The 18648-nt window shown below is 41.6% G+C and overlaps 1 protein-coding gene across 2 annotated transcripts in view; it reads right to left on the bottom strand.

The window, feature by feature from the left end:
* SMYD3 (SET and MYND domain containing 3) overlaps positions 1–18648 on the bottom strand; it is a 738989-nt gene that overhangs the window by 14119 nt on the left and 706222 nt on the right. For both annotated transcript variants that reach the window (XM_082612030.1, XM_082612031.1), the window contains one exon: positions 4352–4460. In XM_082612030.1, the coding sequence (XP_082468156.1) occupies positions 4352–4460 (109 nt within the window). The remainder of the gene's footprint in view (positions 1–4351; positions 4461–18648) is intronic.

Below are 18648 nucleotides of genomic sequence, written 5' to 3'. Positions count from 1 at the left end.
TCTAAGGAAGAATGTCTGGGGGTGCCAGTCTAAAGAGAACAGCAGTTTAAAAAGGCAAGAATATATATTCCCTTGCCCCTCTCTGGGTTACCTGAGCCCTGAGAAAGCTCAGGAGGAGAGGCTTTCTGCAGAACGAAGCTGCTCTGCTTCTAGACTCACAGGTCCTGTGAACTTGCAAAAAGATGGAGGTGTGCAGGCTGTCCCTCTGTGTGATACTGTGATATACAATAAGAAGTATATACTTGGTGTTCATCCCTATTTCTGGCACTGAGTTCCTAAAACCCTAGGAATTTCCTAAGTGATGAAAATGATCAAGGTGTCTTTATTATTTTAATAAGGTGACTTTTAGAAGCACCTAAGGATGGGGGTTGGTTGCTAGGATAACCAACCATATGATTAGACGGTTGGAACTTTCAGGGAAGAGGAACTGGAGGTTGAATCAATCACCAATGGCCAGTGATTTAATCAATCATGCCTCTGTAGTGAAGCCTTCCCACAAGCCTTCCCACATAAAAACCCACAAGGACAGAGTTTGAAAGCTTCTAGGTTGGTGAACACATGGAGATTCATGGAAAGTGGTGAACTCGGAGAGATGCCCTATATGCATCTCTTCCATCTGGCTGCTTCTGATTTATAGCCTTTTATAATAAACTGGTGATCTAGTAAGTAAAATGTTTCTTGGAATCCTGTGAGCTGCTTTAGCAAATTAATCAAAACCATGGTGGTATCCTTGGAACCTCTAAGCTATAGCCAGTCAGTCTGAAGCATATGTGACAACCTGGGCTTGTGACTGGCATCTGAAGTGTGGAAGGCGATCTCGTGGGGCAGTGGGATCTGATGCCATCTCCAGGTAAATGGTGTCAGAATTGAGTTGAACTGTAGGACACCCAGCTGTGTCTGAGAATTGCTTGTTGAAGTGGGAAATCCCCTGCCACACATTGGAATTGGGTGAGCAGAACCTTACCCTGCTTGTAAATGGTCAGCATATGTCCTGAGAAGATCTGGTCCACTAGCCACATACATAGTATGTATACATATTAGCTAAAAGAACAGGGGCAGGGTGGTGCTTTTAAAGACCTCTCCTCATTAAAAAATCCATTCATTCAAGTAGGTACTTGATAGAACTTGCTGTGTTCAGGGCATGTGTCTAGGGTTGGTAGCCCCAGGAGATACAAAAGGTATCTTGTGGAACTCCCACCCACCTCCAGGAAATGGAACACACCCATGTGAACTGCTGGGGAGAAGTTCTATAATATAATTGTTCAACAGGGGAAACACTGCATAACCCCAAACTCCAAACGCAAGTGCTAAAGGGACTGGGTAGTGAGGGAGTGATCAGAACAAGGGTTCCTACACAGTAATAATCCTTTATACTCTCAAAACACTTGGGACTCAGCCAAACACACCCTTACACACTACCTTGTCTACTAAAATAACTCTATGGGGTAGGTATGATCCTCATTTTTAAAATAAGAAAATTATATTCAGAGGGATTGAGACTTGCTTCAAGTCATAAAAGTAGTAAATGACGGAACTGGAACCTGAACTCTGAATCCAAGTGTCTTCCTAATACGTGACACTGCTGGGGTGAACATCTGCTTTCTGGTCGATATCAGAACCCAGGAGATTCCGTGTCTTTTCCAGAGCCAAGCAGGAAGTTTGGGTAAGGCCATGACTGATGCCAGGCCTCATGACAGACGTTTTGATGCTGCTCCGAGGTCTTTCATTTGGCAGCTGTCAGGGTCCGTATGTGGGCTTATCTTTGGTACCAGGAGAAGAAGATGCTAAAACAATCACCAAGGGAGGCTTCCGGAGGAAACGAGGCAAGCTCACAAGAGGGACGTGAGGAAGACAGAATGGAACAGGGCACGAAGGGTATAAAAGGGCAATAAGAGTGTCAAAAGAAGGGCTGGTGATCCGCCTGGCCCACAAATATCCTGCAAATCTGTATCTAGACATCAGTGTGGGTTCATTCACGCTTGTCTTTGCAGCTGAGGGTACGAGATATCTCCATCAAGAGTCCTGCATGCAATGGCAATGATAAAGCCTCACGTGAAGAGCAGAAAAGATCTGAATCCCCTCAGATTTCTCTTTCACATCCTCCTCTGAGTTGGCACCAGGAGCTCAGCGGGATCTGAAGGGATTTCTACACTGAGTCTTACTAGAGAGTCTCAGTTATTTGCTGGGCCAGTCTAGAGCCTTGGATTCCAGTCTGGATCTAATGATTTGTTCGCGTGTCTGTCTCCTCCACTAAACTGTGAGGACAACACTGGGCCTTATTCAGATTAATAGAAGCATTTAATCAACACATGTTAGATTAAATCCAACAGACTGGTTCAGTGTGACTCCAAGCCTTAGCTCCTTCAGTTTTCAAATGGACACGAAAATGCCTGGCCCACTGGCCTTAGATGGCTGTCATCTGTCATGAGGGCCAGATCAGTCATGTACATGTGAGCAGTATTAATACTTTCTAGCCCCATAAAACATCAAGGACTAATTTGATCACTTATAAAATACCTACTTGGAGGTGACCCTGGGTTGGGTCCATCATATACTTGGGAAATTTCCTCCATGTTGTTTTCCTGTCAGAACATTCACATAGTAGACCCTCAGTGAGTCTTTTCTGCCCAACTGATTTGACTGGCTGACAACCACTAGCCAGACCAGAAAAGGAAAGTTCTCCTGAGACTGCAGGAGCCTTCCAGTGTTCTTCCATCAGTCTGGTAAAGATGTCAGACAAGGCAAAGAGAACAGGAAGCGCTGGACACCTTCAGGAATCCTAGTGTTCTCCCTGTTGACCACGGGCTGATTTCAGTTAGAGATCAGGAAAAGGCAACAGGGCTAGCATTCAACAAAAACCAGCATTAGGGCATCTCACTTTTAAGAATCCCTTAGGCATTTGTTATTTTTCTCATCTAAATGTGGATCAGCCAGCCCCTAGACACTCCCTGAGAGATCCTGATTCAGGGCCTGGGTCTCTCCACCCTTCTGCAGACAAGGGCATCGTGGCCCAGAGGACCCGGGAAAGTGCCAGGTGCTGCCCATGAAACCCCACACACCAGCTCTCCATAGCCGCCACCAGTGCCTGGACCAGACAAGCACATGAGCTCTGCCTTTGGAAGCCACGGTTTGGGTGAGGGGGAGCTCTGCCAGGGTGGAAAGGCCAAGACAGCAGAGAGCCCCGGGCCCTAGTGGCAGAGGAGACTCATTGAGAGGGTGAGGACAGGCGTCACTTTTTTTTTTTTTGCGGTACGCGGGCCTCTCACCACTGTGGCCTCTCCCGTTGCAGAGCACAGGCTCTGGACGCGCAGGCTTAGCGGCCAAGGCCCAGCCGCTCCGCGGCATGTGGGATCTTCCTGGACCGGGGCACGAACCCGTGTCCCCTGCATCGGCAGGCGGACTCCCACCCAACCACTGCGCCACCAGGGAGGCCCCAGGCGTCACTCTTTAACACTGCATTCCAACACAGACCCAGTTAGTTCTCCCCCTTGAGTTTCTCCGCACTTATCGCGAGCACTGTATTGACCTCTCGCCCTCACTCCCTTCCTCCCTTCTTCCAACAGTGAATACTTCCTAAGTCCCAGACCTCACAGCCTCCTGGGGGGCGGGGCAGCAGGTATTCCTGCTGCCCTGTGATGAGTGTTCAGCTGGCAGAGTGAGCGGAGTTGTAGGGGGGCAGGGAGGACACCACATTCCAGCTGGGCCTTAAAGGGTCAGTAGAGTTCTGCCAGGCCCAGGGGCTGGGGTCGGGGGAGGGCATAGAAGGCAAAGGAGACAGCTTGGAAAGGACCATGCCTGGACAACGGTGAGCGGCTCAGTGTACGCCAGCTGTGTGTGTGTGTGTGTGTGTGTGTGTGTAGGTGGGCGGGGGGAGGCTGGAGGTGACGAGGCTGTAAAGGTAGTCTGCAGACAGGTGGTCAAGGGGCTGGGAATATGGATTGTGTTCTGTGGGTGGGGAGGCATGGACAAGGGTGGCCTGTCCACGGTGGAGAAGGGCACAGGCGCAGTGGTGTCTGAGGCCAGTTTGCACCAGTTAGTAGGAGTTGATTGTTAAATTTTACTGATTCTTTTGAACTGGTTGATTTGACATTGGTAGTTTAAAATCAGCAATGGTGGGCATGTTTATACCAAAGAGATCGGCAAACATCACAAATCCTTTTTTTTTTGAAGCTGGTTTTTAACATTTATGGGTACGTGTTTGTGTACAAATACGCGTGTGTGTACATATGTGTGCTTGCACACGTGCATACACACACGTGTGTAGAGTTGCTAGAAATCACAAGGAAGAGGCCTAGCAACAACCAGGAAAAGGTATTCCAGGCAGAACTACATGCGATCTTGGCACACTCACCAGCCTCAGATTCTTCATCGCTTGGGGAAACATGCCTTGATGTAACTGCAATTTGCCAACTTTCATTACCTGCACGCCTCTGACGGGATGGTTTCCTGGGAAAAAAATCCTGGAAGAAAACAAATGGCAAACAGTGTCAGTAGCTCTCACTGGTGCATTCAGCATAGTCAGGAAACTATGCAAGAGGGAGAAAATGCTGGCTGTGAATGTCAGTGAGCCACTGAGAAGAATCAGCTCTGCAGCCGGGAGAACATGATACTGAGGGAAGAAGCACTCTATTGGTCTGTTCCCCAGAATGCCTTTTGCATTGGGGAAAAAAATGACAGGACTGGAATACCTCTCTAATAAACACTAAAAGAAGAGAATCTGGACCTCTGCGTTTATATTTGGCAGGGGGTGTAGGGACCAGGTGCTAATCTTATCCTCCAGCCTCCTCCGTGAAGCTCCAACACCCAGGATAGCCCTGGATCAGAAACTGGCCTCTCAGTATATAATTGTTAAGTAAATGAATTTTCATTTACTTTCAGGACCCCCCATCTAGAAACGCCCACACGCTCCTTTTAACCGCAAAGCCCCCTGAGTCTCAGTGCAGAGTCCATCATTCCTCACAGTCCACCTTTCTTACGGGCCCCGTGCACTTATTCTGTCATCACTGTACTCTGCTTTTTTGTTTGTTTTTGTTTTTAACATCTTTATTGGAGTATAATTGCTTTACGATGTTGTGTTAGTTTCTGCTGTATAACACATGGAATCAGCTATGCGTATACATATATCCCCACATCTCCTCCCTCTTGCGTCTCCCTCCCACCCTACCTATCCCACCCCTCTAGGTGGTCACAGAGCACTGAGCTGATCTCCCTGTGCTATGCGGCTGCTTCCCACTAGCTACCTATTTTACATTTGGTAGTGTATATATGTCAGTGCCACTCTCTCACTTTGTCCCAGCTTACCCTTCCCCCTCCCCGTCGTCAAGTCCATTCTCTACGTCTGCGTCTTTATTCCTGTCCTGCCCCTGGTTCATCAGAACCATTTTTTTTTAGATTCCATATATATATATATATATCACTGAACTCTTTGGATTCAGACACCCCATCTGTGTTTGCTATTGTGTTGCATGTAGGAACTCTGTACATACTTGACCTCTTTCGTACACAACAGAATAGAACAGGGTGTTGCAGTGGACTGAAGAATGAAAACCCAGGGCTATGTTTCAGACCCAGTGTTATTTCAACTCGATTCAACAAGAATATATTATGTTAGATTCAACAAAATGTGTACAGTTTGGCATCTTCTGCCCCCCACATCCCCTAGCCTGATAGTCTCCTGACCTCCTGCTGTATGTGCAAGATCGATCCTGGGGCTGGGGGACATACTATACTGTATATATATGATCTTTTCCCTCAAGGCCCAATAATCCCATGAGACACAAAGCAAACATTCATACCACAGTTTAAAAATATCACACAATAGAGCATGATTTAGTGTCCCAATGAAGTCTATGTTAATTAGTAGACAGCAATGCTCAGTTCAAGTGTGTGGAATGAACTGAGAAAATGATACAGGAGTTATGAAAAGGAGAGTTATGATGATTGGTTGGACCAGGGAGGGTTTCCTGGAAGTGGGAAAGAGGACTTAACCTGGCTCTCCAGGATCTGAGAAGGTTTGTCTTGGTGGGGAGAACGGAAACGCATCCAAACCGTTGGATGGCACGAGCAAGGGTGCATTCCAGATGCTTCCCGTCCAGAGAACATAGGTGATTGCCTGTAGGCCTCCAAAAGATAACCCTGAGTCATGACTTATACGGGGCTTACCATGTTCCAAGCACTGTTCTGCTTTTCATTTATGAACTAGTCATGGAACCCACATTTAGGCTCTACTGTGTAATAGAGATGAGGAAGCTTTATCAGGAGAGACATGTGTGTTCTCTGATTAGTATACTATCTTCAACCATTCCCTCTCCCTGAACCTCAACTCTTCCCCACATGAAATGTGATATAGAAACTTTTTTCATTCAGGCTCTTAAAGAAGTGGAAAGCAGTACCTCAGAGAGAGGTATTTAAATTAATAGAAGGTCGGCCATGCTTCTTTTAAAGAACTGAAAAGGGAGGGGAGGGGGGAGACAATGGGGACACCTGGGTCCTGGATTTTCCGTCATCTTCTGAGCATGCCAAGAGATCAGTCACATCACCTCTCCCCCTTACAAAATGAACATCATTATCTACTTGTGTGAAAAAGATTTTAAGATCCCCAGACAAAAGGCTTAAATATAGGACACCACTACCCTGTACTTAATTGCCTTGGACACTTTCCTTGAAAAGCACACCTGCATTTGGAACTTTATTTTATTGCTGTGAATGTGGCATAATTAAATTTAAAGGCCAAAATGTAATTTCATACTAATAATCATTCCATTAAGTGGATGTCTGTCACATCAGTTAGCAGAAGGAAAGAAAATCTTTGGTTCTATGGTGGCAGAGAAAGTGGTGCATAATTACTCCATGAAAGGTACTTGCTCTGGTTGCTTAAAGATATTAAAAAATGAAGTGGAGTTTAATCAGGAGAGGATGAGGAAGTGTCTGGGAGGGGGACTTCCACATAAATATTTATGGAGCAGGCTAACAGCTCTGGCAGGGGTGCTGAGTGTGTGCCTGGGTTGTTTCTGGAGGCCTCCCAGCTGACATATGGAATAAGCATCATGATTACTTGCTGGAATAGCACCCCAAGGAAAACTGGTGAAGCTCACTCCTGCTGGGAGAAGTTCTCTACCCAGAGCATGGGCTTTCATCAACTTTACCGTGTGTGACAGTGATGAGAGGAGGCCTGCAAGAGGTCTTCAATCACAGGACTGTCAGGAATCAAGGCCAGGCTGAGAGCCTGAACCAGAGAAGGAATCAGGGATGCCTGAGGACTGCGAGGACTAAAACAGGAGTTTGAGTGGGCAGGTGAGGGTAAGGTGTAGTAGCTAGGAGAGGCCAGGTACTGTGCCCAGTGCATAAAGGATGCAAGAAGCCCACGGTGATTCCCTGCCCTTGCTTAGTATACAGTCTAATTGCAGATATGAAGCAAATTGAGTTATGATACAGAGAGGACTGTGAGAGCTGCCAGACCACGGCACAGACAATGGGTGCTCCAGAAGCAGTGGAGACCACAGTGATCAGGGAGATTACTTGGAGCAGCAGAGCTTGAGCTGGTTCAGATTGGAAGAGGTGATGGGCTGCTAGGAGAGCATGTGGGGCATGGGAAGGGCGGGTAGCTCTGGCAATGGTGCAGGAGGCTGGAAACAAAGGGCCAGTGAATGCATGATCTGACCGGCAGTGAAGAAGAGCGGGAGAGGAGGTACACCTGAGGCCAGGCTGTGCAGAGGCATCCATGCCAAGCTAGGAGGTTTAGACTTTGCTTGCAGGCAGCTGGGCACTACAGAGGAGCTGAGGGTGTTTCATCAGAATAGGAAACAGGATAAATTGGAAAAGAGACTCTAGAGGCAGAGAGACCTGAGTCAGGATGTGGTAATGGGAACAGAAAAGAAAGATCTGATGCAAAAAATGTTCTACAGCTGATTCAACAGGACCTGGAGACTTGCTGGGGTCTGGCAGTCAGAGCTGACTCCAAGATTCAGAAATTAAAATGCCGCCACAAAAAACACAAGTAAACTATGTAATAACAAAATCATTCAGCAAGGCATTCTACTTGTTTGGGTGTTATAAATTTTCTTTTCATGGGTACAGTGCTAACAATCACGTGGTCCAGGATGCTGGGCCTAGAATGGAAAAAGTGCCCTTGGTGTTTCTGAGGTGAATAAGTGTATAGGAAGAAGGTGTTTAAATAAGTAGAGAAAAGCAACAGCACACATGCTAGTTTAATTCAGACCCATAAGCACCAAGATCTTGCTGCCATATTCTACAAGGAGGCTGAGGGTCAGGGAACTGGAATGTCTCAAGTTAAAAGGGGGTAGAGAAAAACATGGCAGGACCTATGTTGTTGGTCTTGAGGTTTTTCCACATGATGCAATTACCAATCACATTGCTTCATTACAGGTAGCAGTTTTGACATTTATATGACAGGAAAAACCATTTATTGTTAGGATTATTTTTTAGAACTGATATAAAATACATCACTGAATTTAAAACAAGAGCTTAACTCGACTGTATAAACTGTACTTTAGAGTAACCGAATAGTTATAATGTATGAATTTTAGCTGATAAATGTGAATTTTAGCTGATTAATGTGAAATCCAATTCTAATGATGGAGTTAGAAAAACCAGCATTTTGCAACTCTTGAAGAATCCACGAAGAAAGTATCACTAGATGAAATCAGTAGATCAAAGAATGATGGAAAAATTTTAAATGGATAAATTAGGTTGTTACCATCTGAACCCACCGATCAGTCTTAGCATCACTAAAGCGGGACAGCCAGACATTACATGCTCTCTGATATGATGCAATAAGAAGGATTTTACACCACCTATAAAGGATCCTTGCCAAAAAACAAAAACAGAAACAAAGAAACTAAATTTAATCAAGCCCATAAAGTTAAATTCCATTTCATAGGAAAAACAAGTGATAGAGGAACAAATAAAAGCAACCAGCTAAATTCGAGGTATGGGAAATTCTACAGGACCTTCACCCAGGATCTTCAACAGGTCAATGGCGTGAAAAGAAAAAGATGGCAGGGGAGGAGAACACTCTAGATTAAAAGGGACTTAAGAGATACAACAGTCAAATGTAATTTGTAGACCTTTTGCATCTTAAAATAACTGTAAAAAGACATTTCTGATTCAATCTAGGAAATTTGAACATGAAATGGCATTGTGGGTAAGAAAATGTCCATATTTTTCAGAGATACAAACTGAAGTATGCATGGATAAAATGATGTAATGACTGAGTTTTGATTTAAATTTCTTCAGCATAATTTCTCTTTCCAGCAATGGTGGGTTACCTTGTTTCAGACCAAACTCTGTGCTAAGAACAAGAAACATTAGACAAAATATTTATAAAAATCTGTTTGGGGCTTCTCTGGTGGTGCAGTGGTTGAGAATCTGCCTGCCAATGCAGGGGACATGGGTTCGAGCCCTGGTCTGGGAAGATCCCACATGCCGTGGAGCAACTGGGCCCGTGAGCCACAATTACTGAGCCTGCGCGTCTGGAGCCTGTGCTCCGCAACAAGAGAGGCCGCGATAGTGAGAGGCCCGTGCATCACGATGAAGAGTGGCCCCCGCTTGCCACAACTAGAGAAAGCCCTCGCACAGAAACGAAGACCCAACACAGCCATAAAAAAAAAAAGAAAAAATCTGTTTGAAGGTGTCAAAGAACTACAGAGGGACAGGGGTCTGAATGTGGCAAAATGGCAGAAAGAGCAGAAGCTCAAGTAGGTGATCCTTACATTTGTTGCTGCTTTTCCCTTTGCTGATTTGAAAGTAGAGGCAGATAGGCTAAACAGCTGAGCAGAAGTTTTGGCAGTCTCAAGGCTATGGAGACACAGAATTTGGAGTTCAGGGCTTAGCAAAGATGAGAAAGAGCTCTAGTAAACATCCCCGACTTTCATTTGTGAGCCCCACCAAAGGGCTACAATCCAGGAATAGTGGTAAGCCAGAAACAGACTGGCCCTCCCAAAGACTGAATCATTTCGAACCCTGACTGGAGTGAGGTGATCTGTTTCTACCCTGACTGCCAAAAGCAAAAGTAAATTCTCTCTGAAGGAAGATAACATAATCCTGAATCTCAATTATCTCTCTAATTTTTCTATACAATGTCCTGCATTCAGTAAAATTATAACCAGGCATACAAAAAGACAAGAACTGTCTGAAAACCAAGAGAAAACCATAGACAATGAAACAAACCTACAGGTTTGCAGATATTGAGGCTCTAATAAATCAATTAAGAAACAATTATAAAAAGTATGTTTGCAAACTTAATAATAGAAAATAACTTTAGCAGAAAATTGAAATTATGGAAAACATAACCAATGAAAATTCTAGAACTGAAAAATAGAAAACTGAAATTAAGATCTCAATAGTTTAACATCAGACTTGTCATAGCCAAGGAAAGAATTAGAGAACTGGAAGGCAGGTCAAAAGAATATATCAGTTGCAAAACAAAGAGAGATGAGGAAATGGAAAATAAAGAGGAACACAGGTCTCGTATAGGTAAACTGGAATCTCAAATGAGAGATGGGAGTGAATGGCAGAAGCAATATCTAAAGCCATAACGGCTGAGAATTTTCAAAAGTAATGAAAGCTAAGAACTGCAAAAAGAATAAAATAACTCAAATAAGGGGAAAAGAGGGGGAAGTAAGTTGAGAGATAAAATAAGTGTTGCAAGATCTTGATAATTATTGAAACGATAATAGATATATGAAGGTTCATTATATTATTCTATTTTTGTGTATGTTTGAAATTTTTCTTAATTAAAAAAGCAGGGCACTGGGTTTTACTTTTTCACCTTCAGAAGTTATGGACTCTGGTAGATAACTGCCCCAAGTTTCAGAAGATTTTGGAATTTTACTTAATTCTAAGTCTTATATAGAAATGAAATGATACACACAATGAGTGGCATACAGTGGCCTTCCACACTGTTGAGACATCAGATCAACACTACTTGATAGCTAGAAGAACAGCAGATGTAACAGCAGCTCACACTCAGCATTAAGAAGCTTTGCTCTAGGTCTTAAATCAAGTGTAGAAACTCATTGTCAAACACCATGGGTAACTGAGACAAGGAAGCATTAAAAGGCAGATAGTCATAAGATGTTCCTTAGGGTCTGTTTGAGTTAAACCAGCTGCTGTATGGAAGTTATTTATGCCTTTGTGGTAGGGTAGCTTTATTTGTAATATGATACATTTTTGTTGTTGTTAGTTAAAAAAAAAAAAAGATCCTGACGTTGGGAAACAAAACCAAAGAAAAAAAGACAGACTATACTGGGAACTTCAGAACAAGGAGAACTATTTCTTACCATTTCTTAATTAATTCACACAGTTAGTCTGGAGAGGTGCTGCTCTTCAAGTGGGGTGATGAAGCCTTACTTCTCCATTACCTCTACAGCTTGGTTCTGTTGGTGACAGGAGGATCAGGGTCATGAATTCTCACTTGTTTCCAAAAGAAAAAGGTCTTGGCTTCCAGCCTAGATTGAACCCTCACCTCTTGCTCCATCTGTGACATGTGCTGTCAGCCCCACAGCATTGAGAAAGATGGCTCTGCCACACACACACCACCTCCTGCCACCTGAGTATAGGAAAATAAATTCATAGTGCTTCTTATAACCCACCACACATTACAATGGTATTTTACAGTGTTACATTGAGACTTTGTCTCAATGCAATGAGATTTTTCTTGGGTTTATTTTATGCCATAAAATGAGTAAGAAGGATCATTTCCTTACACAAAGAATGCATTTCTGCTTCTCTTAATTTCCACCAAATAGGTCCTTCACTCACAAGGCAGAGCTTTCTTATGCTCAGAAGTTTGACAATTTATAATTATTTGTATATGATCCATTGTTCGAAAGAATCTCTACATCAGATAATAAGTACAAGAGAGCTTTTTGTTTATTTTAAATGCTCATGTAATTCAGCCTCTGGAGCAGAGGTTTTATGGTAGGTAAATTAGAATGAGGGAGTTAGAGGAGATTTGGATTTAAGACCTGGTTCTTCCAAGCAGTTAGCAGAGTGACCACTTCACATTACAATTAACCTGATGGTAAGAAAAGAGATGGGAGAACATTTGGGACTGTCAACCACATATAAACACAAACTAGTATTATTAAGTTTCCAGGGATAGTGGATGTAAGATAATTAGTTGTGATGCACTTTTACATCCATATTGAGATAAACAATGGGAAAAAAATCACTCAATTTTGTTGCAAAGTGTAAAAAAGATAGCCTAATAGCACCAAAATAGTTACATTCCAACAGCCAAAAGACCCACCTGGATCACCTGTATGTTTGTCTGTTTCTTTTTAAATGCAAGTTGAATATGTAGGAACACAAAGAGAAGCCTGGTGGGGTCTGGAGAAATTGAGAAGATACTGGCTGAGTAGCCAAGAGCTGCCTCCTTAAGGAAAGACTTATAATGCAGATAGGGTTAAGTGTCCAATTTTGAACCTAAAAGTTTGAGTTTTAACTTTCTTTTTAGAAAAATGAACAGAGAAGACATTGCCCATACTTATAACTTTCAACTTAGGTGTGCTTAGTTTCATTTAATGCTGATTTGTGCACAAATTTCCTCATGCTCTTTCCAGACCTGCTCACGTGCTGCCTGGTGCACTGGCAGTTTGGCTAACAGCAGGGAGACATCATAGGCCTGTCCATGCAGTTGGCCTTGCATGCAACACAGTGGAAAGAACTGGTCAGAATCTTCCAGGCAGGCAGGATGGTACTCCACTGTATGCAAATAGTCCTTTTTAATACTCATAATGGTGAGAGTACTGTCCTTTGTCTGGCTTTTGCCCGTCTCATATCTTACAGCACTTTTTTTTATAGGGTGTGGAATATTTAATACTATTTTGAAACATTTCAAAAAGGCCAGCCAGTATGACTGAATTATACTATAACTATAATTTAGTTATTAAATCCCTCGGGAAAAAATGGCAGTGAGATTTTCATTAGAAAAGTTCCACTTGGGGATTTCCCTGGTGGTCCAGTGGGAAGACTCCACACTCCCAATGCAGGGGGCCTGGGTTTGATCCCTGGTCAGGGAACTAGATCCCACATGCATGCTGCAGCTAAGAGTCTGAATGCTGCAACTAAGAAGTCCACCTGCCGCCAATAAAAGATCCTGCATGCTGCAACGACGATCCTGCACACAGCAACTAAGACCCGGCACAGACAAAATAAATAAAAATAAAAATAAATAATAAATTTTAAAAAAGTTTCTCCCTTTAAAAAAAGAAAGAAAAGTTCCACTTGTCCTATACAAGGTCTATTTGTCCACTTATATGGGCAATAAAAGACACCTCTGAAGTTTTGGATATATGTACTCTAAATCCCCTAAATATCTGAATACACAGATGGTCATATCACTCTGAGATCACTTCCCAAAAAGAAGCCCTTGAGTAGAAATTTTAAAATTTATTTTCATAAATTATTTATTCACTTGGGCCTGTTCAGATATATGAAAACTGTTTTAATACTGTTTCTGGTAATATGGCAAGCTTAATAGCTATATTGATTATCTCACTGAAAACAATGTAAAATGCTAGATAAAATATTTTTTAAAGTAATAACATGCTGGCAAGATAGTAAAGAACTGTCAGGCCAAAATCTAAATGAAGAGGTACCCTTGAGAAGTAAGTAGGATTGTGAAACCACTGCTATACTGGTGTGCTGAAACCTCTGGCTTCATCTGCTTTTTGGAGCTTGCAGGGCAGAAGAGCAAGCTCAGTGTCTACCCAATGGTGAAGGGTCTAATAGGGAAGCTTCCCCTCTTGCCAATCATGGGAGACAGATTATATTCAAAAGAGTCACAGTAAGGCTTACAGTGAAAGCCAGAAGCCAGTAGAATGATACCTTCAATGTGCCTAGGAAAAATTATTCCTAGTCTAGTATTCTGTATCCTCAAAAATATCTTTCAAGAATCAAGATGGAGAGGTAAAGATTCAAGGTTACTTTTGGAGGTGATGAAAAATTTCTAGAATTGGCCGTGGGGATGGTTGCACATATCTTTGAACATAATAAAAAACCAATGAATTGTACACTTTACATGGGTAAATTGTATGGTAAGTGAATTAATTACATCTCAACAAAACTTTAACAAAAAGAATGAGACATTAGCGCCCACAAAATGAAATACTTAGGTATAAATCTAGCAAAATATATAGAAGATCTATATAAGGAAAACTACAAATCTCTGATGAACAAAATCAGAGTAAATGGAAAGATATTCCATGGTCACTGATAGGAAGGGTCAATATTGTCAAATGTCAGTTCTTCCCATCTTGATCTATAGATTCAATGCTATCCCAATCAACATTCTAGCAAGTTATTTTGTGGATGTCAACAAACTGATTCTAAAGTTTTATGCAGAGGCAAAAGACCCAGAATAGCTAGCACAATGCTGAAGGAGAAGATTAAAACTGGAGGACTGACACTACCCAACTTCAAGACTTAATGTAAAGCTACAGTAATCAAGACAGTGTGGTACTGTATTTGTGAAAGAAAAGACAAAATGTATCAATGGAACAGAACAGACCCACATAAATACAGTAAACTGATTTTTGACCAAGAAGCAAAGGCAGTACAATGGAACAAAGGCAGGTTTTTTTTTAAACAAATGTTTCCGGAACAACTGGACATACATATGCCAAAAAAAAAAAAAAAAGAATCTATTAGACACAGATCTTAACACCCTTCACAAAAAAGAACTCAAAATTGATCTTGGGTATGGTGGTGCCTTTTTAGTTACAACAACAAAGACATGATCCATGAAAGAAATAATTGAGTAGCTGGACTTCATTAAATAAAAAACTTCTGCTCTGTAAAAGACAATGTCAAGAGAATGGGAAGATAAACCACAGACTGGGAGAAAATATTTGCAAAAGACACATCTGATAGAGGGTTGTTATCCTAAATATACAAAGAACTCTTAAAATGCAACAATAGGAAAAAAACCAAAAACCTGAACAGACATCTTACCAAAGAAGATACACAGATGGCAATTAAGGATATGAAAAGATGCCCCATATTATATGTCATCAGGGAAATGCAAACTAAAATAACAATGACATATCAGTATACATCTATTAGAATAGCCAAAATCCAGAACACTGACAACACTAAATGCTGGCGAGGATGTGGAACAAGTTTTCATTCATTGCTAGTGGGAATGCAAAAGGGTACAGCCACTTTGGAAGAGTTCGGTGGTTTCTTGCAAAACTAAACATGCTAAACAGATTAAACCACAGTACCCAGGAATTGTGCGCCTTGGTATTTACCCAAAGGAGTTGAAAACTTAACATCCACACAAAAACCTACACATAGATATTTATAGCAGCTTTGTTCACAACTGCCCAAACTTGAAAGCAACAAAAATGTCCTTCAGTAGGTGAATGGATAAATAAACTATGGTACATCCAGACAATGGAATATTATCCAGTGCTAAGAAGAAATGACCTATCAAGTTATGAAAAGACATGGAGGAACCTTAAGTGTATAATACTAAGTGAAAGAAGCCAATCTGAAAGGGCTACATTCCAACTCTATGACATTCTGGAAAAGGCAAAACTATGGAGACAATAAAAAGATCAGTGGTTCCCAGGAGTTTAGAGGTGAAGGAGGGATGAAGAGGCAGAGCACAGAGGATTTTTCAGGGCAGTGAAATACTCTATATGATACCATAATGATAGATACATGTCATTATACATTTGTCCAAACCCATAAACACCAAGAGTGAACCCTAATGTAAACTATGGACTTTGGGTGACTGTGATGTGTCACTATAGGTTCATTGATTGTAACAAATGTCCTACTCTGATGGGGAATGTTGATGATGAGCGAGGCTATGCATGTATGGGGTAGGGAGTATATGGGAAATCTCAGTACATTCCACTCAATTTTGCTGTGAATATAAAACTGTTTTTTAAAAAAACTAAGCCGTAATTTATAAAAAGGAATGAGGTTGAAATAAAGACATTTTTGGACAAAGAAGAACTGTGAATTTGTCACCTCAGATCTTAAACAAAAGGAATTTCTAATCATGTACTTCTGGTAGAAGGAAAGTGAGCCAAGACGGGAAGTCTAAGGTGCAAGAAGGACTGAAGAATAAAGAGAATGCTTACATGGGTTAATCTACGAACACTGACAAACAAAACAATTTTAGGGGGTTAAAAATATGGTAAAAATAAAAAATACAGTAAGCACATCATATATGTCAGTAGGGAAGAAAACAGGATTCAAGAATTCTAAAGTCCTTCTAAATCCAGGAAGAACCTACACTGGTTATTACATGCATATTTACTTTATAGATGAACTACTTTAAAAATATAATTTATATACCTTTTGGAAGGTAGGATATATTTAATAATAAAATAGTCTTAAATAACTGATTTAACATTCAGTTTTAATTTCTAGATACAAAGCCATTATGTAAAGAACAATTAAATTAATTATAACCTATGAACTTAATGATCTCAAAAGACTGAGTATTAAATCAATAAGGGAACACTGTGGTTTTTAAATTTTTTAAAAATTTATTTATTTTACTTATTTTTAACTTTGGCTGTGTTGGGTCTTCGTTGCTGTGCATGGGCTTTCTCTAGTTGCAGCGAGTGGGGGCTACTCTTCATTGTGGTGTGTGGGCTTCTCATTGTGGTGGCTTCTCTTGTTGCAGAGCACAGGCTCTAGACGTGCAGGCTTCAACAGATGTGGCACGCGGGCTTGGTAGTTGTGGCTTGTGGGTTCTAGAGTGCAGGCTCAGTAGTTGTGGTGCACGGGCTTAATTGCTCCACAGCATGTGGGATCCGCCCAGACTGGGGCTCGAAACTGCGTCCCCTGCATTGGCAGGTGGATTCTTAACCACTGAGCCACCAGGGAAGCCTGACACTGTGGTTTTTAAAATGTACATACTTTTCCTTTGTTTGGAAAGAAAAAATTAGATTTACAAAAAATTAACAACTAGTAAAAAGTTGCACAATCTTGTTTTAAATAGAAGATGAAATATAGTTTGCCATCAATAAGCTTAACCAAGTTGTATGTCTGTATCTATAATACAGTGTGTCTCTAACAAAACCGAGAGTGTTGCTGTTGACATGTATTCCAGAAGTGACAGGTACTTTTATTGAAATTAGCTGATACAGATGCCAAGCACTCAAGAGCCCCTAGCTCTTGAAGAAGTCTTAGGCTCCCAGAGCACAGGTGTTGGGAGGAGCTGGACTGTGTGCTGAGAAGCAGAGATGTTTTCTTTTGCAGTGATTTCCAAAGGAAAATATAGTCTCTTGGGGCAGAGCAGATGGCACTGCTTAGATGTAGAATTGTGAGACAGTGAGTCTGTGGCAACGGTTGGCAAACTATGGCCTGAAGGCCAAATCCCACATGCAGCATATTTTCGTAAACAGTTTTATCAGCATACAGCAACACCTATTCATTTACATATTGTCTATGGCTGCTTTTGGGCTACAGAGCAGAATTGAGTAGGTGACTGTACAACTTGCAAAGCCTAAATATTTACTACCTACCGCTTTACAGAAAAAGGTTGCAGACAGCTGGTCTACATAGGAGTTTCTAGAAGTAAGAGGCTGGAGAGAAGATCTCATACAAAAAACACTCTACACAGAGGGCAGACAGCAGAAGCAAAAAGAACTAAAATTCAACAGGCTGTGGAATGAAAACCACATTCACAGAAGGATAGACAAAATGAAAAGGCAGAGGACTATGTACAAGATGAAGGAACAAGATAAAACTCCCAAAAAACAATTAAATGAAGTGGAGATAGGCAACCTTCCAGAAAAAGAATTCAGAATAATGAGAGTGAAGATGATCCAGGACCTTGGAAAAAGAATGGAGGCAAAGATCAAGAAGAGGCAAGAAATGTTTAACAAAGACCTAGAAGAATTAAAGAACAAACACCTAGAAGAATTAATGAACAATACAATAACTGAAATGAAAAATACTCTAGAAGGAATCAGTAGGAGAATAACTGAGGCAGAAGAATGGATAAGTGACCTGGAAGACAGAATGGTGGAATTCAAGGCCATGGAACAGAATAAAGAAAAAAGAAAGAAAAGAAAAGAAGACAGTCTAAGAGACCTCTGGGACAAGATTAAACGCATCAACATTCGCATTAGAGGGATCCCAGAAGGAGAAGAGAGAAAGGACCCGAGAAAATAGTTGAAGAGAGTATAGTTGAAAACTTCCCTAACATGGGGAAGGAAATAGCCACCCATGTCCAGGAAGCGCAGAGAATCCTAGGCAGGATAAACCCAAGGAGAAACACACTGAGGCACATAGTAATCAAACTGACAAAAATTAAAGACAAAGAAAAATTATTAAAAGAAACAAGGGAAAAATGACAAATAACATACAAGGGAACTCCCATAAGGTTAATATCTGACTTCTCAGCAGACACTCTATAAGCCAGAAGGGAGTGGCATGATATATTTAAAGTGATGAAAGGGAAGAACCTACAACCAAGATTACTCTACCTGGCAAGGATCTCATTCAGGTACAACGGAGAAATCAAAAGCTTTACAGACAAGCAAAAGCTAAGAGAATTCAGCACCACCACACCAGCTCTATGACAAATGCTAAAGGAACTTCTCTAAGTGGGAAACACAAGAGAAGAAAAGGACCTACAAAAACAAACCCATAACA

This window comes from Mesoplodon mirus (assembly GCF_964341445.2).
Source record: "Mesoplodon mirus genome assembly, chromosome: 3".
Taxonomy (NCBI): Eukaryota; Metazoa; Chordata; class Mammalia; order Artiodactyla; family Ziphiidae; genus Mesoplodon; species Mesoplodon mirus.
The sequence above is the reverse complement of the archived record's forward strand: the minus strand, read 5'-3'. Positions and strand labels throughout refer to the sequence as shown.